This window comes from Pyxicephalus adspersus, chromosome 1, assembly GCF_032062135.1.
Source record: "Pyxicephalus adspersus chromosome 1, UCB_Pads_2.0, whole genome shotgun sequence".
Lineage (NCBI taxonomy): Eukaryota > Metazoa > Chordata > Amphibia > Anura > Pyxicephalidae > Pyxicephalus > Pyxicephalus adspersus.
In genome coordinates, this window is record NC_092858.1 from 14149407 (window position 1) to 14172507 (window position 23101).

Sequence of the window (23101 nt, forward strand, 5' to 3'; positions counted from 1 at the left end):
TGACCGCTCCTTTCAAGTTTCTTTCAATGGTAACTCCTCCTCACCCACTCTCCTCTCTGTTGGTGTTCCCCAAGGTTCAGTCCTTGGACCGGTCCTCTTTTCTCTGTACACCTCCTCTCTCGGTAGTCTCATATCCTCCTTTGGCTTAAAGTACCACCTGTATGCTGATGACACCCAAATTTATCTGTCCACCCCTGACCTGTCTCCCTCAGTCCTGGATAAGGTCTCATGCTGCCTGTCGGCCATCTCATCATGGATGTCTGACCGATTCCTGAAACTCAACCTGGATAAAACAGAACTCATCATCATCCCCCCCTCAAAATCTAAATCTCCCCCTGACATACATCTAACTGTTAACAACACTGTTATTCGGCCCTCCCCCCAAGCACGTTGTCTTGGTGTCACCTTTGACTCGGCCCTCTCATTCACCCCCCATATTCAGAACATTTCCAGGTCCTGTCACTTTCAGCTACGCAACATCTCCAAAATCCGCCCCTACCTGTCCCCTGAGACCACCAATCTCCTTGTACATGCTCTTATCATCTCCCGTCTGGACTACTGTAACTTCCTTCTCGCTGGTATTCCACTAACCCGACTCTCTCCTCTACAATCTATTATGAATGCTGCAGCCAGACTCATCCATCCTTCGCTCCGCTCCTCTTCCGCTACATCTCTTTGTAGTTCTCTCCATTGGCTTCCTTTTCACCTTAGAATCAAATTTAAGCTCCTGTGCTTTGCCTTCAAATCCCTGCACAGTTGTTGTCCCACTTACATCTCTGACATGGTTAAAAAATACTCCCCCTGCCGCTCTCTCCGCTCCTCCAATGACATACTACTGACTTCCTCACTCATAACCTCATCACACGCAAGGATACAAGACTTTTCTAGAGCTGCTCCAACTCTCTGGAATGGTCTTCCTCGTCCTATTCGGCTTGCTCCTACTTTCTGCTCATTTAAAAGAGCACTCAAAACCCATTTTTTCAAACTTGCCTACCCGGCTTCTTCTGTCATTTGAAACCATCACTACTTCCCACACTACATATCTCCCATCCTTTTGTGTGTGAAATTTCCCCACCTACTAGATTGTAAGCTCTTCGGGGCAGGGTCCTCTCCTCCTGTATCACTGTCTGTATTAGTCTGTCATTTGCAATCCCTATTTAATGTACAGCGCTGCGTAATATGTTGGCGCTATATAAATCCTGTTTAATAATAATAATAATAATAATAATAAAGTATCCCTGTTATCTGTGCATGTGGGACAGCAGAGCTCATGGGAGGCATTGGAAAGGAATTGGCCTAAATCTGCCCTAAAACCAGGTGATCCAAACATTCTACAAGAGCCACTTGTTGATAGAAAGAATATTATATTTCTATCTCTGCACATAAAATTGCGTCTGATGAAGCAGTTCGTTAAAGCTTTGCCCACTGAAGGAGACAGTTTCAAGTACCTCATTTTGGCATTTCCTATCCTGTCATTTGAAAAAATAAAGGCCGGTGTGTTTGATGGTCCACAGATTCAGCAGCTCATCAAAGATGAACATTTCATCAGAAGTCAGAAGTCGAAAAAAATGCTTGTTTATCATTCAAAGCCATTGTCAATGACTTTCTTGGAAACACATGAGCAAATAGCTACACAGAAATTGTCCTAAAACTCTTGGGGAGTTACAAAATGCTTTTATTAAAATATGTGCATCAAGGTGCATTTTCTGCATAGCCATCTTTCTAACTTCCCGAAAAACCTTGGTGCAGTCAGTGATGAGCAAGGAGAACAATTCCACCAAGATTTGAAGGCCTTGGAAGGACGGTATCAGGGTATATGGGATGCACATATGACAGCTGACTAATGTTGGAGCAATCCGGCGGGATTGTCCCAACACTGAGCACTCCAGGAAAAGCTTTGAGCATACATTTTTACCTTAACCGCTTACCCAAATAATTTTCAAATGTTTTACTGTAAAAAAATATCATAGACTTACAACAAGTCTTTTGTATGAACAAAAGACATTTAAATAATCAGTACATTCAAGTTAATATTTCATTACTTTTTTCATTGTATGTAAAATTTGTATGTTTTTTTACAAAAATGGAAGGTACCTTGTATCATAAAAACTGGATGTGATAGCAAAAAACCGGGGTCATTTCTGGATTCACCACTCAAAAATTAGTAGAAAACAAGTGTAAGATCTAACTCAACAAAAAAAATGCGTTCCCCGGTGTTATCAAGGTGACTATTTGGTTAAGGAAGCATGTTTTTTAATGAAGGATTACAATGACATTTGAAGATATTTTCAATGCCAATTAATGGGAGGAACAGTCATAGATTCAACAGTTTTGTTCACTTTATAGATATTCAGCCTATAGATACATATCAGCCTAAGGAGGCTAGATGCGCTATCCCAGAATCTGGAGAAGGACTGAAAGAGGACCAGGATCCCACAGATAATGCAGTACAATGGATTCCAACAGAGGCAAGTCCAGAATACAGAGCCAGAGGTCCCAAGGATAGAAGACAAAGCAGAGTCACGGTCAAAGGCACTAGGTCAGTCCAGGCAGCATACAATAATGGCAGGTAGCAAACAACGACAGGGTCAGAAACAGTAAATCTAACAAAGAACACACCAGAAACAGATCAACCCACCTTAACGCTACAACAGGAAACTGGGGACTGTCAACTGTGCAAAAAAGAAAAGTCTTATCAGCCAATGGTAGGGCAGAATGAAGCCGAACACTAATCTGCTCCAAAAATTTAGCTGTGCACAGGTTCAGAGTATGTATAGGGGATGCTAAGAAGGTACATCTCAGGCTGCACGGCTAAAGGGAAGCAGGAGATGCTGTTATTTCCTTGTTCTCCTTGCTGTTGCAAGTGACACTACTTGACAGAATAAACAGGATGTAATACTGCGATGACGTACAGCATTGGGTCACCAGCCAGATAAGCATCTCCTAACATTGGGGTTGTTTTTCTTCAGCTGGAACTGGGGCTTTAGTCAAGGTAGAGGGAATTTTATACAGTTCCAAATACCAGACACACTCAAACTCTTCAGGCATCTAATATAAAGCTGAAGATGAAGAGGAATTTCACCTTTAAAGCACAACAATGACCCCACGAATACATCAAAATCAACAAAAGTTCTGGGAAGGCCCAGCCAGAGCCCAGACCTAAATCCAATAGAAAAGCTGTGGGGTGATCTGAAGAGTGCTGTGCACAAGAGATGGCCTTGCAATCTGAAGGATTTGGAACACTAAATATTGCCAAGTCAAAATGTGCTATGCCAATAGAATTCTACCCAAGAAGACTAAATGCTGTAATTAGTTCAAACGGTGGTTTAACAAAGTATTAGCTTAGGGGTGTCCAGATTATTGTACTTTTTTTATCTAATTATACAAGTTACAGATCACATTAAAGGTGGGAAAGGTTTTGAAATATTTTCTCTCATTGATCTCATTTTTTTACATTATTGTTATTAAACAGGATTTATATAGCACCAACAAATTATGCAGCGCTGTACATAGGGGTAAATAGGGGTTGCAAATGACAGACAGTGACACAGGAGGAAAGGGCCCTGCCCAGAAGAGCTTACAATCTAGGAGGTGGGGGACGTATCACACAGCAAAACCTAGCATTTTAACAGGGGTGTGTACACTTTTTATATCCACTCTATGCAGTGCAGGGACCTGTTTGAGAGGACATAAGTTGATATAGTTGAGGAAGGTCCTAAAGCTGATTATACAAAACTGTATGCCCAGATAATAATGTGTGCAGAGACGTAGGCTTGCCTTGTGCCAGCAAATAAACTTTGGCCCACTTGATGTGTGGGCTCCACAAGACCTCTGAAGGTGTCCTGTGGTATCAGGCAGATCCATCAAGCCAGGTTGTCTTTACTATCCTGCCTTCCTTCAACAAAATCAAAAAATACTGACACAAATGTTTATGAAAACAGGTTACTCAATAAAAAATAAAAGTCCCATTTTATAACTATACAAAATGTGTAACTACAAATACATGCACACAAAGTTATTTTTTCGATAAGGGTATTACAAAGTGACTGTGAATGATGAGTTCAGAAATAGTCCCACTGAAAGCAGAATACAAAACTATTAAAGTAGAAGGTTTTAATAAAAGCTGAAAATAAACTGAAAGGGCCTGAGTGGGTCATATACCAGGGGATGAGGGCTTCTAATATGGTACCTGCAACATCCAAAGATAGCTGCTAGAATATCTAGTTTATCACAGTCCAGTCAGGAACAAGGAATTAGAGGATATCCTGCCAAGGTCACCAAATTTAGACTAAATATCACTAAGATTTACTTCCTAAAGGACCCAACTGAAGAATGAAAGTATCAAATGTAATGAAAGTGGAAATTTAAGTGTAAGAATCCCAAAAACATGCACTTAGGTTAATTGGCTACCCTTCAAAATTGACATTAGACTGTATTAAAAACATATGACTATGGTAGGGACATTAGGAACAGCTAGTGACATGACTATGGACTTCGTACAGTGCTGGGTAATATGTTGGCGCTATATAAATACTGTGTATTATTAATAATAATAATAATAATAATAATAATAATAAAAAGAATCTGCTTCCCGTGACATTCCTTAAGATTGGGCTTCAGTCAGAGTCTCCCCTTTAGTTAATCACCCCTAGTATATAAAGAAATAAAAAAAACTAAAGGTCATTTCAGGTGCCCATTTCTTTACCTAGTAAAAAAGGGAGTTCCCTTGGTTCTATAGGTGGACTTCTGAAGACTGCCGTGGCAGTGGTATAAACCTTGAAGAATTGTCAGCCTGCGACAGTGAAAAATCAGTTTTTAGGTTCCAAAAGATATGCCATGGGGGGTAACATTGTAACAGAGTTAGGGTTAAAGTGAGTTAAAAGAGCTTTTGAAAGGTTGGGTGGGGTTCACAATTTGCATCAAATGGGTTTTAAACAGTCATTACTCCAAGAATGAAGTTAATTGTCGACCCCATAAAAATTACCCCTTTATGGGGTCAACAATTACTTAATGTGTATGTAATGTGTATGGCACTAGGTCCTACACTCCACCAATAAAATGGGCTATGGACCATATATTTGTAGAATTGTTATAATCATGTATTGTTATTAGGTATATACCAACTGCACAATATATACTGTATTAGCCAACAAAAAATCCTTTTAGTTTTCTTTTTGTTTTTTTACACTTGTATGGGATTTAAACAGTGACAATTTTCATTGAGAAGGTAAGCAATGCTTTGAGTTCTTTCACTGACAAGATGACTTATCTACAAGGAGCTTCATTAGGCATTGCCATGCCCCATCCATTACTGGGGTGTGTTCACATTACAAGGTCATCACACCAAATTAGATAAATTATATGATTCACGGTATGCTAATTGACTATCTCATGCTTTGTGGACAGTAATTGATTTGATTGCTGTTTATTGACAAAGGTCTTTAGATTCCAAGTCCATATAAGAATGTTGATGAATGCCATCTAAAAAAAGACCTATGATGCATTTCATCAGGAAGATTTTCTAAAAGATTGTAACCAAATAATTTATTACTCTAAAGCTTCTTACAAATATCACAAATCACACCAAAATAAAACCTTCCCCCGACCACTTCTCAGGAGTGCACGTGCTTTAAGTGAAGACATTTGATTAATCTGATGCAGATGTTAGCAAAGCTGTTGCAGTTGGCTGAGCATGGATTCAGCAGTCAGAAATACCCGATATACTACCCTAATGCTTGGCTTTAAAAGAATGGGCAAAGTATCATTATAAAAGCCCTCCCCTGACCCAGTGATACTCACCTCCTCACTCTTGCCTCCACCTCAGCTGACACATAAAACTTGATTCCGGGTATAGGGATTTTGTGAGCTCCTCCATTGTGACAATGCAAGGATCCAGTTGCCAATGGCGCTATCAGCGAGGGGCAAATGTAAAAAAAAAAAAAAATAGCCATTTTAGTGCCAGCTGAGATGAACTAATGAGTTTTAGGGAATGATGAGGAAGCAAGTAATATTGGCTAATGGTGGGGGTGTTGAGGAAATAGCAGATATTGTTACTTTGCCCTGCCAGTAGGCTGCACAGTGGTAGTAAAGACTACAGTGGAATTGAAAAACACTAAGCATAGGATCTAGGTGGAATGCTGGGGAGGAGAGTCTTTTAAGGACAATGGTAAAAAAAAAGTCTGTACCCATCACATGTAACTTAGCTACTTATCACATCTTCCAGATTCTCCTTAGCTTTTGTTTAGCCACCTTCACAGCTCAAGCTGAAATTTAAAAACACCCAAAACAATAAAAATAGTGACTTCTCTGACTTTTCTTTGCAAAGTTTCAATCAGAAACATAGCATCTCAAAGGAAGAATGGCTATGCATGTTTTAGAAAACACATAATTTTCTTGTAGTGCAACTTTGTATAAAGAACAAATATTATTTATCATTGTAAAAGTCGAGATAGGAGACGCGATAAAACACTCACATGTGTATTCAAGGTTTATTTTATGTTATAAGCATTTACACTTAAAATAAAAGATTAAACAAATACAGACAAAAAAGAAAGAAGAAACTTGAATAGGTTGGGGTTTATGGGGTCATATAAATATATCTTTTAAAACCATTTATTTATCAGCACAGCACAGATTCAGTGGCTGGTACAATGTGTTCATTGCGTCACACTTACCTGTTCCTCATGTCCCACTTACCTGTTCCTCACTAAAACACAGGCATCTCTCTCCTGCGCATGCGGCCAGTTCTGTCGCTGGACGTGTCTTTGTTTACAAGCTTTATCAACTCCGTCCATGCTGCTGGCCAATCAGAAAATAGCCTCTTTATCAGCCCTGGGCTATTTAGTTAGCTCTCAGACTGCACTCAGTGTTTGTGCAATGTGTCTCGAGACCCTAGTTCTGTGAGCTAGTTCCTGTTCACCTGTGGCTTAATCTAGTGTTTCCTGTGTCTAGCTCTTGCGTTAATAACCCCTCGTTGTCTAGTCTGTTGGTTCCCAGTCAACTTACCTGTGCTGTTCCAGTGTTTCTGTCAGTTTGTGGATATCCCCGAGTCTCCCGTTGCTTCCAGTTTCTCCTGTGTTCCCTGTGCCTGCAGTGGCCCCTGTGTCACTAGTGTCTGTCTCTTGGACCCCTGGTGTGTGACCTGACCTCTCCTGTTTGCTGCCTGTCTCAACCCCGGCTTTCCTCGACTATCCGCCTGCCTGGTGATTTTGTGCCATGCTTGCCCACCCTGGTGTGCCCAAGTACTGCAACCTGGCCGTAACCATCAGCGCAACACCCTCACCATCAAAGGCTCTGGAGAAAATCTGGTTACGGTTTAGACTCTGAGCCTTGGCCCTTCTCAGGGCTCACACCACCTCCATACAAGCCGCAGCGTCCCCTAGTGGTCCTTTGTCTCCATGCATGACACATTGTATTACCTTTATTGTGTAGTAGAATATCTTCCAGAGTATTCTTACTCCTCGTGTTGCACAATAATTTGTCAAGTGCTTCATTTGAAAGATGGAACTGAATAAGCTCCAAGGATGTGATGATTAAATAAGAGGATATATGGACATTATTTCTGAAAAAATATGTAGATTTATTAATATTAATAAAATGATATCAAAGCATTATTCTAGTCAAATCTCAAAAGTCAATTTTATCCTTTGTAAACTTCAGTTTTCAAAAAAATAATATCTAAAGATCCCTCCATAAAGGTTTGCATTGTCACATGGGTTCTGCTATAGAATATTATTAAACAGAATTTTTCTATAGCGCCAATATATTACACAGCGCAGCGCAGAAAAACTGAAATCCAGCAAAGGATGAAAACAAGTATTTTATACATAGCGTGCTTTAGCAAACCAAATGTCAATTTAGTTAGGAATTTGTTCTGCTTTAAAACTAAACTCCAGGTAAATATTTAAGCTTGGTTCCAGCCTTTTCTCCTGTACATTAGAGAGAGCCAATAAAGCTCTGGCTCATGCACAAGTGCTGACAGTAAACACATTTGTTAGTATTCTGCTTTTTTTTTCACTGTCCAAATCACACTTCGCATTTTCTCATATGAATCTAATCTACTGAGATCACAGGTTGTCTTTATCCACGGGTGGTAAGCAGATCCTAAATGCTGGTGACATAATCATATGGTGCAGCTCACTATAGCATTTTCTTCAATTTTAGGGTTGAAGGAAGAGCCATGACACTCTGGGCCAACAGGAAGTTGAATAATGCTGTATGCTGGATTGGGGAGTAAGTCTTCAGGGGACAACACCAAAGAAAAGGCGAATGTAACAGGTAAAGCGCCTTTCCTTTATTAAAAAAAAGTTGCTGAGGAATCAATTTTTAGCCCAAACTTGATTTGAATAGTTAGTGGTCTTTTAGTGGTGCACTGGTTGCACAGGAGCTGTTTGTTGCACCATGCGCTTCTCAGCATCACACACAGTAGAGTGACAGCAGTGGCCAGAGTTTTCATCATACATGGGTGAAAACTGAAAGCAAAATCATTCTGGTTGATTGAGGAGATAAAATAATTTGCACATTGGCATCCCTCTACGGTTCACAAACAAGGCCAAAATTGTTAATACAATTAAAGTGTATAACAAGTCAAAACATTTTTAGTTTTAGATAGGGTAGAAAGGGATGTTTTTTTCTCATCTGTGTCCTTCTGGGGAGATCTTCCTTCACTTTCTGTCCTAGAGGCAGACAAAGATATTAGTGGAAATCTCTCGAAAGTGCCAGGATTTTTCTAATGCTAATAGCAGGAAGACACAGACCTAAAAACTTTTCTGTTTGATCTATTCCCAATCTATTAAACACAAACAAGATATGTACACAACTCAGATAATTGTTGCCTGAGAAGAGCGACCATGACCATCTCAAAAAATCGGTGCACAGTGCTCCCACAACATTGTTTATTAACGGCAAATCAATGAATGACTAAACAGGGATGACCACTTTCTTATTGTGGAGGTCAGAGTTGGAGGTCTCTGGCTCATCCTTCCCTTGCCATAGAACTGAATAGCTCTGTATGTATAGCTCGTTAGCTCTAGTGTCACAAGAAATGATCACAAAGGATCATTTTCAGCTACATTATTCTAACGTGTCTAACATACACTGTTAGACATACACTAACATACACAGCTCTGACAACTAAAACTGTAGGGAAATATTAGACCTTTTAAAAAGACTGGAGTCTGAGTTTTGTTAGATATTGCTATAGTTTTCTTCCTGTCCCTATGCTTGCTGTATGAACTTATCAGTAAAAAGAAGGCAAACAAGAAAAGTAAGAAATGAAGATTGTCCATGCAGAAAAATAATCTTTGAGTTAGCAAACCGTGGGCAGTAAGAGGCACGCTTCTCCAGCCTTGCAGGTTATTGCATTATGATCCCCTATCACTCCAATCCACAGAAAACCATGATTTATATTATTTGGCAGGTAACCTTAGGACAGAGAAGTAATTGAATCAGAGGTAAGATAGATCAGACACGGTCAAATACAACACAACGAAATGGATTCAGATAGTCGAGTAGTTGACAGAAAGACAAATATTTTGGTGTTTTTTCCAGTTTGAACTTTCATTGTAGAAGTATTCAGTAACAAGACATGGCAGCAGGGAGACACTGAGTGACATGGCTGGTTAAATGGTGCTGAAAGTCAGGACAGGGGGGCAGTTGGTTTGTGTCATTTGTAAACATTCAGGTGAATGGGAAATGCATGTTAGTATTATGCAGTGGGGAGAAATCTGTATTACAGAGTCAGTTTAATTTAGATTAATTACAGCAAATTACAACAAGACTTTTATACATATTCCCCGTCCACAGATATTTTATTACCATCAAATTTGGGTAAAGAAACCAGCTTAGCTGACAATGTGGGACAAATACCAAATTTTAGAGAATATGAGGTAGATGAAAGCCCATCTAAACCCAAAATAAAGTTCTAATAGCAATCAAGTTCATAAGTGAATACAGTGTACAGAACAGAGTTTCTCATCCAGGGTTCTCTCAGAGGTTGCTAGAGGATCAATAAGTAATTAGTGCCTCTCAGGTCAGTTTAAGCGACACCAATAATCTTTTTGGCTATCTGTGTGGGTGACATTCATCCCAATAATCATCAATTTAAGAGGCATTCTTCCTAATGCCTACTACATAAACGTACTGTGAGCTGTGGGTTTAGTGATTATAGCAGGGGTTCCCTGAAGACCTGAAAGTCATTTTAATGCCTCCTATTTTTAACCTCCCCAGCGGTAACCCTGAGTGTGACTCGGGGTAAAAAAAACAAACTGAAAGCGGTAACCCCGAGTTACACTCAAGGTAGGTAAAAAAGTAAAAAACAAACACTTACCTGGTCCGATCGGCAGCCTCCAGGCTCCTGCCATCTTCTGGCCGCGTCCTCTTCCTCGATCTGTCCCCCGGCGGGTGCGCTGACGCAGTCGCTAGGGGCATGGCGGGAATTTCAAATTATTTTGTATTGCATTAATTACAAAATAACTGTATTGAATGCAATACAATGAATTTCTATGTCTAAAAGCAGTACATTGTCTTTCATAAAAATGAATTTTACAGTATAATATAATAGTTTGAGAATAATAAAGTCTGAAACACAAAATCATGTCTACGTTGATTAAATGTATTTTTTTTAATTTATTTATTATTTTGATGGGATTTTGTCTTTCAAACTTTAATATACTCATACTATTATATTATAATGTAAAATAAATTTTCATGAAAAACAATGTACCGCTTTTAAATCTGGACAGAAATAAACCGCCCAGGAGGTTAAAAAGTCAAGAAAGATTGCTATAGAAGCAAAGTAGTAGATAGATTATCATGGGCCAAATAGGCATGGGCACTACACTACAGCTATTTTCTCTCACCTCTGAATTCAGCTGGTGGGGGGGTCAATCAGAATTGGCCACGTGACAACCAAAGAAGGAATTGCAATAGATTATTGGACAATATATTTCCCAGCATTCTTGCATTACAGTGGAAAGCATGTGTCTCAGGATGTGGCAGGGCTTGTAGTCACAGAAAATAGGCGGCAGAAATGCAGGATCTCAATGTAATAAAGAGGAAATTAAGTTCACTTTTAAAAATGTAGATCAGGCAGGTCATTATGACAAAAACGGGAAGATGATGTCCCCTCTGCAATATTCCTTCTTACCCGCCTGATTACTCTGTGAAACTGTCAAAAAAGCCGATTTGCACATGTGCAGCTCAGCTTTTGTTGCTTCCCCTGTGCTTGCCCGGACTGAATAAACTCCCTTGAGGATTGCAAGGAGGGAGTAAAAATGGAAGAAGGTGGCGGCATCCTGCGGCAGAACAAGGACAGGAAATGATTGCAGGATTCAGTTCCACAGTAAACTAAAAGATATTAGAGGTTCTAAGAACAACTAGACAATTAGTTAAAGATATTGTAAAGTAATATTTAATGGATATTCAAGTAATACCTAAAATTTACATTAACACAATTTCATTAAGAATTTAATTCTATTTTGGGATTAATTGGGCCTAAATGCAGACAGAACAGCATAGACAACTCAATACATGCCCCAGACCCCAACATGTATTTTATGGATTGCTTATACAATGCAGGTACATAAGATATTATCTGCTCCTTGCTATAAACCGGCTTCTCAGTGGTATTAAAAAAGCAAAGTGAAAAAGAAAGTTTGCTCAAAAACTTTATTATGAAAATAATTTGTTAAACTTAGGTATCAGCCAAAAACACGCTCTGTTCCCTTGCCTTTATAATTAGCAAGGCAGACAGCCAGCAAGACAAATTAAAATTATTTTGGAAAATAACAGAACTGTATAAAACAGCAGGAAAACACAAAGCTCCATTTATTTAGACCTAAAGATCTCTTCAATGAGTCATCTATTAGAGATCCCTGCAATCACATTAGAAACCTCCAATAGCAGAACTGTAAAAACAACATCCCATATTGACTTGCCATTTTTCAGGAAATAATTGGGATTGGAAAATTTGCATTTTTTTTACTGCGATACAATAGGCATTTTAAAAGAAAGAATGCAGAAGTGGCAGAAATGGATCTGCTACGTACACCTAATATAGGGAAATATTGTGTGATCTGTTCAGCGAAGAGCTGACTACTTTCTTCTAAGAAGAAAAACCGACCTGAATCGATTACGGCAACACAGTGATCATTACCATATCATCCCACAGGATATCATGCCAGTGGTTATTTAGCTTTGCATTGAGCATAGAGCAATTTAAGAAAAGCTGTTGTATTGTTGAAATGATATCAATCAGCTGGCATACGGAAGATATCCACACTGTACATCTACTCCTATGATATCGGCGACACAGCAGGATAACATTTAAAGCTCCATTAACCCTTATTTATGTGGCAATGGGGACAATCCCCTTTGCCAGCCAACACATAAGTCTGTGTAATGACAATATTTACAATTCCTTCTAAGTGCCATACTTTTTAAAGGTTCTTTTACCGTAGTCAACAAGATTGATTGACCATACATTTCAAGGCTATCAATATATTTTACTCTCGTGTTAGACCTCTTTACCCTTCATTACATAGGTTGTCATTCAGCTATTTTGGCCGGCTTGCTGTGATTAATAAACAATGACAGAAGGGTTGAAATGGTAACGTATTCTCGAGGAGCTGCTGCTCCAGGTTCCATTCTGTGATGATAGCCTGGACATTGTCAGATGCAAAATGACAGAACCTTCAAGTTTGAATATGGTGGTTTCCCAGAGGTAATGACATTGGAGATCACTCAGATATTCATACACCAAGTTCGATGTGTCAGGTCACATTGTGAATGTTTAGCTGGTAACGACAGCATTGCAAAAATTTAACTGATTATCCTATACAGTGTGGGTGCCTCACTCCCCAAACCAGCAGTGCATCATCTGTAACTGCTCACTCATTAATAATTATGTTTTAGTAGTGTTTGACATTAACGGGGTGAAATCCACTTAGGACAATGAAAGATATACTTGTTCAAATAAAGTTATTTTTTTGCATCTTGTACTGTAGACACCATTACTCACGTGGCAAAGCCCTTTATATTGCACTGGCTGATTTTTTTTTTTTATTAGATTATATGTTGGGTTTAATAAAAACATTGGGGCTAATTTGTTAAAGCTCTAAAAGGCTGGAGAGGATGGAGAGGATACACTTTTATCAGTTTAGCTGGGTGATCAAGCAAACCTGGAATGTTTTTTTTCAAAATTTCAGAAGTCATCGGCTGATTGCTAGCAAATGTTTAAAATCTAGGACCAGATCCATTCCAGGTTTGCTGGATCACACAGCTTCACTGATAAATGTGTATCCTCTCCAGCCTTGGAGAGCTTTAATAAATCAGGCCCATTAAATCTAGCATATATATATATATATATATATATTTATATATATACCCCTGAAAACTACAATTACGATTGATGTTTCAGCAGTATATCAGTCCAACATTGACTGGATTGGTAAATACATCACATCTAATCCTGAACCATGTGTAGGGGGAGGAATGAATAAATTGTTATTCCGGTTTAGGATTAATCTTAAAGTTGAGTTTCCACTAAAATTGAAACACAATCTGCTCCCTCCTGATAAAAAATTGAACGCAAAATGTTAAAAATATACCTATGTTAACAACTTCTACCCATGCTGCTTGGGCATTGATGATGTAACATCCATCTGGGGAGAATCCTGAAGGAATTTGAAATCTTGCGATTGACTACAGCATCTTCTGGCAAGATTTCACCCGCTCTGTGTTCCACAGGAATCCCCGGGAAGTATTGTAATGTCCAGTGATGTAGAAGATGGGGTGCATTAATTTTACCTGTTAAAAGTAAGTGACTTGGAAAGGGGGGCCAGAGAGCGTAAGCTGACCTTTAATTGTAATGGAAGATCTGCTTTAAGCTGGGGCAATACTTGTTTACTGATTTATTTACATTGCATGCTGCTGAATTAATACACCAGCCAGGAATAAATGTGCCGCTATCTGTGATTTGGTGTGTTTTGAATACACAATGTTATTAATAGGGGCATCTAAGAAAAGCCCAGGAAGTCAAAGTGGTTAAATTACATGAACAAGTATAAGTCAACTCCAACCATAACCTATTATCCAGTTTTGTGTCATTGCTGGTAGACCTAATCTTGTATATAGCTTGGACACAACTGAATTCTCAACTCTGTTGCACTGCTATGGTCATCATGTAAAATGGGGATGTAATTTGCTCCCAAATAATTTCTAATATTGTGAAGTAAGAATGCTGCTGGCAAAGCTAACACCACCAAAAGCCCTTGTAGGAGGGGATCAGACACAACAACTACAGAATGATTTTGCCATGGGACTGTCCAAAAGGTAATTAACACCACATCTAAACAAAAATAATAGAATTAGGTAGAAGTAGCATGCTAAGAGTGTAAGCATTACGCTTGCCATCAGGTACACTTGGATGGCCAGTCTGGTGGATTGGTCAGATTTACTTAAACACTTGGCAAATCCAATGTGGGAAAAAAGGTCTGAGTGTGTGTCTGGTCAATTTTAATTTTAAACATATAATAACAAAAACAATAACTGGCTAAAAATGTCATGTAACATGTCAGTTTGATTCATTGGTGCACCATAAAGACACACATGGGTGAACCACAGAAAGGAGATCAATAAAGGTCATCACCTCCTCCACATTATAATCTCAGTTATAGTCACTTGTCCTTTCAGTAATAGTCCATGCTGTACAGATATAGACTGATAATATTGTACAATGACTAAACAGACAGTACTACAGCCGACATGTATTGAGGTCTATCTGCGGTTCCTTCGGGGAGGTGCCGTGCTCTTGAAAGGGTTAAATTCATCCTATAACAAAATAAATGAAAAATATTATGAATATAAATCATGCACAGCTAAACACAGAAATATAATGAAACATCATAACTCCCATTTTGAATTAGAAGGCGACTATACTAGTGCAAGATACATTTAGAGTACACATTAAAAATGCAACATTTACCTAAAATTATTCTGTGACTTTCATAGGTTTATGTGCATGACCTGTCATACTTTATTGAGAATGTTTTATTTTTACATTGTTAAGGGTGTTGCTGAAAGCAATTTGGAAACAGCATCCCCGCTAAATAAGATAGGAAAGGATATCACATACACAAGCCATCCAAAAAGAGTTGAATAGTCCATGGACACTGACCAGATGGGGACTGGACATGGTGCTCGTCTGGTGTCATATGGAAGTCTCACTCTGATATAAAAGATCTGCAAATACCTAATTATGGTCAGGTCAAAATAAGGTACTTACACTGCTTGCATGCAGGTTCTTACAGAGTTGCAAAATTCATGTATTTTCTATCTTCCTGGAGATCAGTTTTTCTATTACTATCATCTTGTATTTTAGCTTTACAATGGTGCCTGATCATATCATTCAAAATCAGTGGGAGAGAGGAAATTTATAAAAACCTTGCAATTCTTTTGTTAGATGGAAGGGTTTTTTTCTCAAAACTGGAGATACATTTTCATGTCATTCCTAAATCTGGTATAAGAATGTAACAAGGGAAGGTATAGAACAGAGTCAATATTCAGTCCAACATGATTTTTTTTTTAAGAAAAGCAAATCTCTGTCATTTGTTTGGATAAGAACAAAATTAGAGTACATTATGATAGTGATTTTCCCCCCCAAGTACAAAAGTGGGATTTCTAACTGAATTGTATCACAAAGCTGCTGTTCTACTAATGTAGTTGACAATTGGCCAGATAAAGAATTGATACAACTTTCCTGAATAAGGGACTCCCACTCACTGGCTACCACACAGGTACCTGCTCATTCCTAAACATGTCCTTCAGCTATGAGATGTATTTATTCTACCTAAGCAATTTTCAATCTGACTGGGCCCTCTTGCACGCTTTGTAAACAGCTGCATATTGGGATCTAGGGCTAGTGCAACGTAGGTTATAAGTCTCCCACCATGTGAAAACAGATCAAATCCCCTACTTATTTCATTCTCTCCAACTCCATTGACTAGCTGTCTACTAATCAAATCATCCCAGTACATCACAGCCTTACAAACAAAACTTCCTTCCCATCTCATTAGAGAAACCCCAAACTTGTCTTGAGTATCCCTAACAGATTCTTATCTTCTTATACAAACTGCTGAGAGGGGGGACCTCTCAGGGAAGACGGCAGTTTATGAAGCATTGGGAAGTCCTACTATACAAATCCTTTAAGGGGGGCATTTCAAAAATGCTTTGCTCATATTAGATCAATGCTCCCCTACCTATAAGAAAAAAGGCTAGTATATGTTGTCTTTGTGGTATAAAACTCTGGTTAACATTAGATGCATCTTTCCTCTGGCCTCCATGGTTGGCTGGCTTTGCCAGTCTGCTTCATGGCTACCATCTCCATGTAAATTGTGTGACGTCTATTTTGCAACTTTTTGAAACAAGGTTTTGATAACCTACAACGGACCTGTATGTGTTTTCTGCAATTTTAACCTCACAGACTATTTTGTCTGTCCTTCAGAGCCCATGCTACATATTAAAATAGAGTAGACAGAGTAAGAAACTGAAGAGGAACTGAGTTGTGCGATTGTGCTGGGTTTAATTGGATTGTGAAAAGATTAAAGACCGAGACAAGGGGTAAGTTGTGTGATTTTGTGAGATTTAACCTTGGCTGGTGAGGGGGTTAAGGCCAAAGTGAGGAGAAAGTGAGGGGATGAGCTGTGTAAATGTGATGGACTTTTTCTGGTTTGGAAAAAGGCTGAAGCAGAGCGGGGTTAACTGTGAAACAAGTACACTTATAGAACCCACATGCACTAAACATTTTTTTTTTCATTCTTCCTAAAACAAACAAATAAATTATATACAGATCACTAAATATCAATAGCTTTGTCCATACCCAGTCCTTTGGAGCCTCCATAAATACAATCCTCACATTGCATCTTTGGGATAGATCTCAACTCCAATAACAGAATCAACATCTATGAAAACTTACACGTTTAATTAGGACTTTAAAAAAAATAGGATATAAAACTATAATTTATGCAATTTTTGATATTGCTCATTGTTCCACTTTTAAGAAATATGTTGATAAGTGTTTGCCATTTCAGTGCAAATGCCAGTGTTTCAATCGAAAAAGCATTTTTTGACAAGAAAAGGCTACGTTCTACCTGCACTTCAATAGCATATGCTGTGCTAAGCAGATCAAACATAACCTCCTAACTGCAGAGTGATCTGCTTAATTAAAGTCAATGGGATTTTGCTGACCTATGAATGACATGCGTTCCATGCTCACGTCAAATGCAGGAAACAACAGTAATTGACATCCACCCTAAGGTTCATGCAGGCAGGGCTTTCTTCTTTTGTTTCTGTGTTTGGTGCACAATTGTATTTACTTGACATATTTTATCTATATTGATAATATTTACTACAACACCAAAGGATATAAAGGTGCTGAATAAATCAAAACCTTGGCCATCTCCAGCTCCAAGAGGTAAATCCCTGTCCTCCTAATCATCACTTTGCCTTTCTGATTACAATCTTCTGGGAATATTTAATACGTTATTGTGAAGGGTTTGCTTTTAAGAGCAGACCTTTTGAAGTGGGTAGTAGAGTCTGAAAATTCAGTCATGATAATAGCAGCAGGTACAAATAAATTGGTATTTTTCTAAAATCATTTGAGTCAAGAGACAACAAAAATTTTTTATTTTTCGTTTTGGATTGAGCAGAGATGACGTAAAATAGCTGAGAACGTTGTAATGATGTAATGATGTTCTAACAGCATGTTTTTACAAAACATTAAATACCGTTTTAGCTTGATGAGTAATGGGTAATACGCTGATGGACATGGTATCCATTATATTGCATCAGCAATCCAGCTGAAGCTGCTGTAAAATTATAGCACAACATCTCAGTGTTGGGGTTTTGAAATATAAAGCATGTGCAAAGCTTTTGACTGGAGCTGCAATTATACATATATAGAGAAGAAACTTTCAAATGATAGTGCTTGGGGGAGAGTGATGCTGATACTGAAGTGAAACACAGTGATTTATAAGTGAATGTGAACAAAGTCAAAGTACTATAGTGCTAATGAGGTTATTAAAGAAACATGGGCTTACTGAGACCTGACATCTTGTCCCCACTAAGAGAGACAATACATTTTTCAGAATCCGTTTGCCCACAAAATGGCCACAGGGCAATCTCTAATCAATAAATTCTTCAGCAGCTAAACCAATTCCAGCTGCGTTACCCTATATTTCAGGGATACTAAAATAGATTTTGCCCTGTTTGACCTGAGATCTGTAATCTCTCATGGGGGATATAAATTGGTTTCATCAGCTCATTTTATTCAGGAACAATGCAATATACACTCCCCAGCCACTTTATTAGGTACACCTTGCTAGTAACAGGTTGGGCCCCCCTTAGAACTGCCATAATCCTTCATGCCATAGGTGCTGGAAACACTTCTCGGGGATTTTGATCCATATTGTCATCATAGCTGCAATCAGTTCATGGTTTGTCAGCTTCACATCAATTATGTGAATTTCTTCTGCTACATCCCAAAAGTGTTCTATTAGATTGAGATCTGGTGACTCTGGAGGCCTTTTGAATATAGTGAATTTATTATTATTATTATTACACAGCATTTGTATAGCACCGACATATTACGCAGAGCTTTACAAAGTTCATAGTCATGTCACTAGCCTAACTGCATGTTTTTGGAATGTGGGAGGAAACCCACACAAATACTTGGAGAACCTGCAAACTGAGATTCGAACCTGGGACATGGTGCTTCAAAGGCCAGAGTGCTAACCTCTGAGCCACCATGCTGCCCATTGTTATGTTCTAGAAACCATTTCAGGATGATCTGAGCTTTGTGACATGGCATGTTATCCTAATGGGTACACTACATGGACATGGTCAGCAACAATTATACTGTAGGTTGTGGCATTTAAACAATGTTCAGTTGGTACTAAGAAAATATCCTCCACGGCATTACACCACCACCAGCTTAAATCATTGACACAAAGCTGGATGGATCTATGCTTTATGTATTGGCCTCATCATCCAAATTTTGCTGAAGAAATTGAAATTTATCAGAGTAGGCAAAGTTTGCCAATCTTTTGCTGTTCAATTTTGGTGGGCCGGTACAAATGGGCTTCAGATGCTTGTTTTTAACCAACAGGAGTGCAACCCAATGTGGTCCTCTTGCTGTAGCCCATCTGCTTCAAGGTATGACATGTGTTGTCTTCAGAGATGCTCCTCAGCATGACTCGGTTGTAACAAGTTACTGTAGTCTAACAGCTGGAATGCAAACTTGAGCTTGACATGCAAAAAGGGAGCTGTACTATTAAATCGACTCTCCTGAAGTAGTCAAATGTTCTACCAAGTACAAAGGCAGATTGCAGGTAAATAAAAATAATCTATGGACAAACACTGTATGTAAGCATGTAAAGTACCTTGTTATTTTAAAGTTGCCATTTTTATGCATTTCTTATGTTGGTGATGAGGTATCTTTAAAAACCAATAGGGAGGAACAAAGAGATGGATTAAACTAAAATTTGAAAAAATGATAAAGTGAAATTCAGCTCACTATAAATATGAATCTTGACATGCGGTTTTCAGTAAAGCTAACTTATCTGTGTGCATTTTTATCAAATGTTTAGGAATGATTGTTGTGATAGACCTATGCAAATAAGGGATTATAAAACTGATAAAGCAAATGATCTGAATATTTCAGATAGGCCCATCTCCTTGTAGCTTTGGGAAATTGACTAGTCATCTCCAGAGCTGCAAATTGTAACTCAGATTGCCGGCAGACTGATTGTGCTGAGGAAATGCGGAGAAGGGTGAAAAGTTATCCGGCCATTGCGTCATTCCCCAGCTCCTGGCTTTTATCAGTTTCATTTAAACTAATATCTAGCACTGTAATAAAGAAATACAGTTCATTACAATGACAGGCCCTGCAAGTGAAAGAACAGATAAAGAGCTATTGTTGAGGCCCCAGGGAAAACAAATAATCTTGCAAGTGATGTCAAGCTGGTATAAAAGGAATAAACTAAATACATATTAAGAAATTCAAAAAAACATCATCATGACTCTATTCAGAAAATTTACACTGGTAATTAATATTTATCAGCTGCAGAACACCAATATCAGTCCTATAACCCCCTCCTGCAAAGCCAAGACAAATAATGCCGTTCCCAAATCCTGCACTGACAGTTGCTTATCTAGGCTTAACTAAAGCCCACTGAAAACTTTAGAATTGCACAATAAATACTTAAGCAATTGCATTTAAAGAATAAATTGAAATTCCCTCCAGGGTGCATTTTACTCAATGGTGAGGTTCCCACTACTGTGCCTTTCTATCTCCTCGGTCATCACCTTAGTGGTGCTTCTTTCATAAACCTCTTGTACTACTCTTCCAAATCATCTCAGGCTTCTTAACTTTTCTTGCCCTCTACTCATAGGGAGGGGTTGGGAACCATGTAGGTGGAGGAAAGGAACAGAGAAAGCACAAGGGGGAGTCTGATGGAGAAGAATCCCTTGTACTGCCCCTAACCTACAGTTCCAGCATCTCCCCTGCACTGCCTCTAGCTCCTACTACCTCTATACTGCTTCTTTTATCTCCTTTCATCACAACCCCTGGCCCTATTAGGTCTTAAAGGTAAAACATAACAGAAAAGGGCATAGACAGTCACATACAGAATGCTTTTTATTGGGGAGCCTGTATTTATTCTGCCACTTAAAGACGTACTTTAACTCCTGGTAACGAGCAATAATTAATTACAGTATCTTACAACAATGCACAAGATCTGCATGTGTGCAAAATGAAAAACAACTTGATTGCAGAGTTTAACAGCAACAGGAATTACATATGAAGATGACCCAGGAGGTGAGTCGATGAATGACTTATAACAGTGCTAATTAGTTCGAATTAGTTAAGTACCCTTCAACATAGAAACTTGCCAGACAGCACAGCACTTATTTCTCTCAACAAATAAGTAAATTAACTTGTTCTAAGATACATTTGCTATTCTTCTTTTTTATATAATGAATGAGATTTCCCATTAGAGTACAAGTGAGATTATCAAGCTAGAGAACAGGAAAAGAGCTGGTTTATTACAAGTCATATCTGCATAGAAGTCACATGGGAAATAATAATCCACCAAGAATGTACATTCACACTGTGTTCAATGGGAAGGATTACAATACAGTCACAAGGCTGTATTGTCTTTTTAAACCAGACTTTAGGAAACGTGTACCAACTTAATCTTTCTTACAGAGCAACAGGAAAATTCAATTGATGTTCTGCTTGAGATGGAAAAACTGTAGATGTGCTTTATGTCTAATAGAAATGCAGGAAAACTGAAATCACATTGTGACACTGCGTGCAAAAACGTGTGCTAAACACAGGACAACGTGCTTATACTTGTGTTAGAAAAACATGCTAACTCTTCTATATTTTCACCTACGTGCACAGCGAAGAGGCATTGTCACTTTGAGGACCTGATTTATTAACCTTCCTAGGAGTATTAATATTAAGAATTTTTAAATGTAAAAGTGGTAGACTTAGAAATATTTAGTATTTTATTTTTCGCCTGGTCCAGCCTTCCAGTCGCACGGTCCCGCTCCCCAGCCTCAGGCTCGCAGGCAGATGCCCGGCCGGCATCTCTGCTTCCCCTGGCCTCGCGTCCCCAACGTGCACACACCGGGGATGCAGATGCCGGCCGGGCATCGCCAGGTTACGCATGGAATCTTCTCCAGTCTTGGGGAGTTTTAATCAAGCAGGCCCAATGTTTCTGCAAGGGGCACCAAATGCCCCCCTTATACATATCTTACCCTCTTGCAACTCCTTGCTCCTCCTCAGCAACAACCAGTACCTAAAGGTATGGGGGAGCATGTGACCTGTTCCTTGTGATGGTGTCCAGTGCTAGTAGCCAATTGGTAGACCCAAGCACTGTCACCTGACCAGGAAAATGACAATTTAGCTACCCTGGGAAGCTAAAACAGCAAATCTGTTTCTGTGGAGCAAGGAGCTAATATAAAAAGCAGATGAGTATAATAGAACAATTTTTCCTGGGGACAAGGTGAGACAGTGTCTCTTTAAAGGATGTAGCCCAAATCCATGGCCCAGGCTTTCCCCCAAGCACAATTTTATGCTTTATATTTCTTAATACCTTTTCTAAATGACAGGTCATCATATGATGCTTTTCCAGCGGAGGTGTTTCCCGATGATGGAGAGAGTGGTGCTGATGTAAAGACATCTATGCTTCTTTCTACATTGTTGTTTTATGTATTACCTTTGAGAACTGACAATAAGTCATGATTGGAAGCAAGGGATATATTAGACAGTGACTGTCCAAAGAGATGATCAATATTACTTTCACCTGTCAGTGGTTTTAATGGTGAAGTGGTAAGTGTGAATGTGTGTATATGTACACGAATATCTATCTATTTATTAAATAAGACAAAGGATTACTAGAGCAATATAGCTTAGCTATAGGTACAATTACAGCCGAAGCTGCTTGCATTGAGGCCTACGTGGTCTGATTGAAAACCCCCTAGACATAGCAGTTTAACAAAAGATGAGTCTCAGTAGTGATTCACTTCTCTAACACTGTAATTCTATAGCACTGGTGGAAGGTAGTGGTCTCAAGGAACTTGGGCTCATGAGCAGCCCCATGATAATCATCCAGGTTGTTCATGTGGGAACAACCAGTGATGACATTATCACTGATCTCACTCTAAGAAATGAACCAGAGTTAGTTCATATCTATAATTTCCTGGCTGTTGGGCTGGTGAAATTTCTGCAAGGTGAGTTGGGCTAGTTGGTAGGAAAGATGTAGGGAGCCTATTACCACCAATATCTAAATAAACCTGTCATCCCCCTAAAATCCTATTACAATGGGGCTTGTATCTCCCCTTGTGATAGAAATATGCAACCACAAAACAAATGTACGCTGAGCATGTGTATGTAACAAAGCCAAACAAGTACCATGCAAGTGTGTATATATATATATATATATATATATATATATATATATATATATATATATTGGGTATCAGCTAGCTTAACAAATTTAGTATCTGTACTTACTGTAAGTTTATTATTTTAGAAAAA

At 38.8% G+C, this 23101-nt stretch overlaps 1 protein-coding gene across 1 annotated transcript in view; it reads right to left on the reverse strand.

Moving 5' to 3' along the window:
- Window positions 1-11653: 11653 nt before the first annotated feature.
- MRE11 (MRE11 homolog, double strand break repair nuclease) overlaps window positions 11654-23101 on the reverse strand; it is a gene marked incomplete at its 5' end in the record, with an annotated part of 126849 nt that continues 115401 nt past the window's right edge. Inside the window, 1 exon segment of the mRNA XM_072402671.1 lies at window positions 11654-14829. Coding sequence (XP_072258772.1) covers window positions 14776-14829 — 54 coding nt within the window.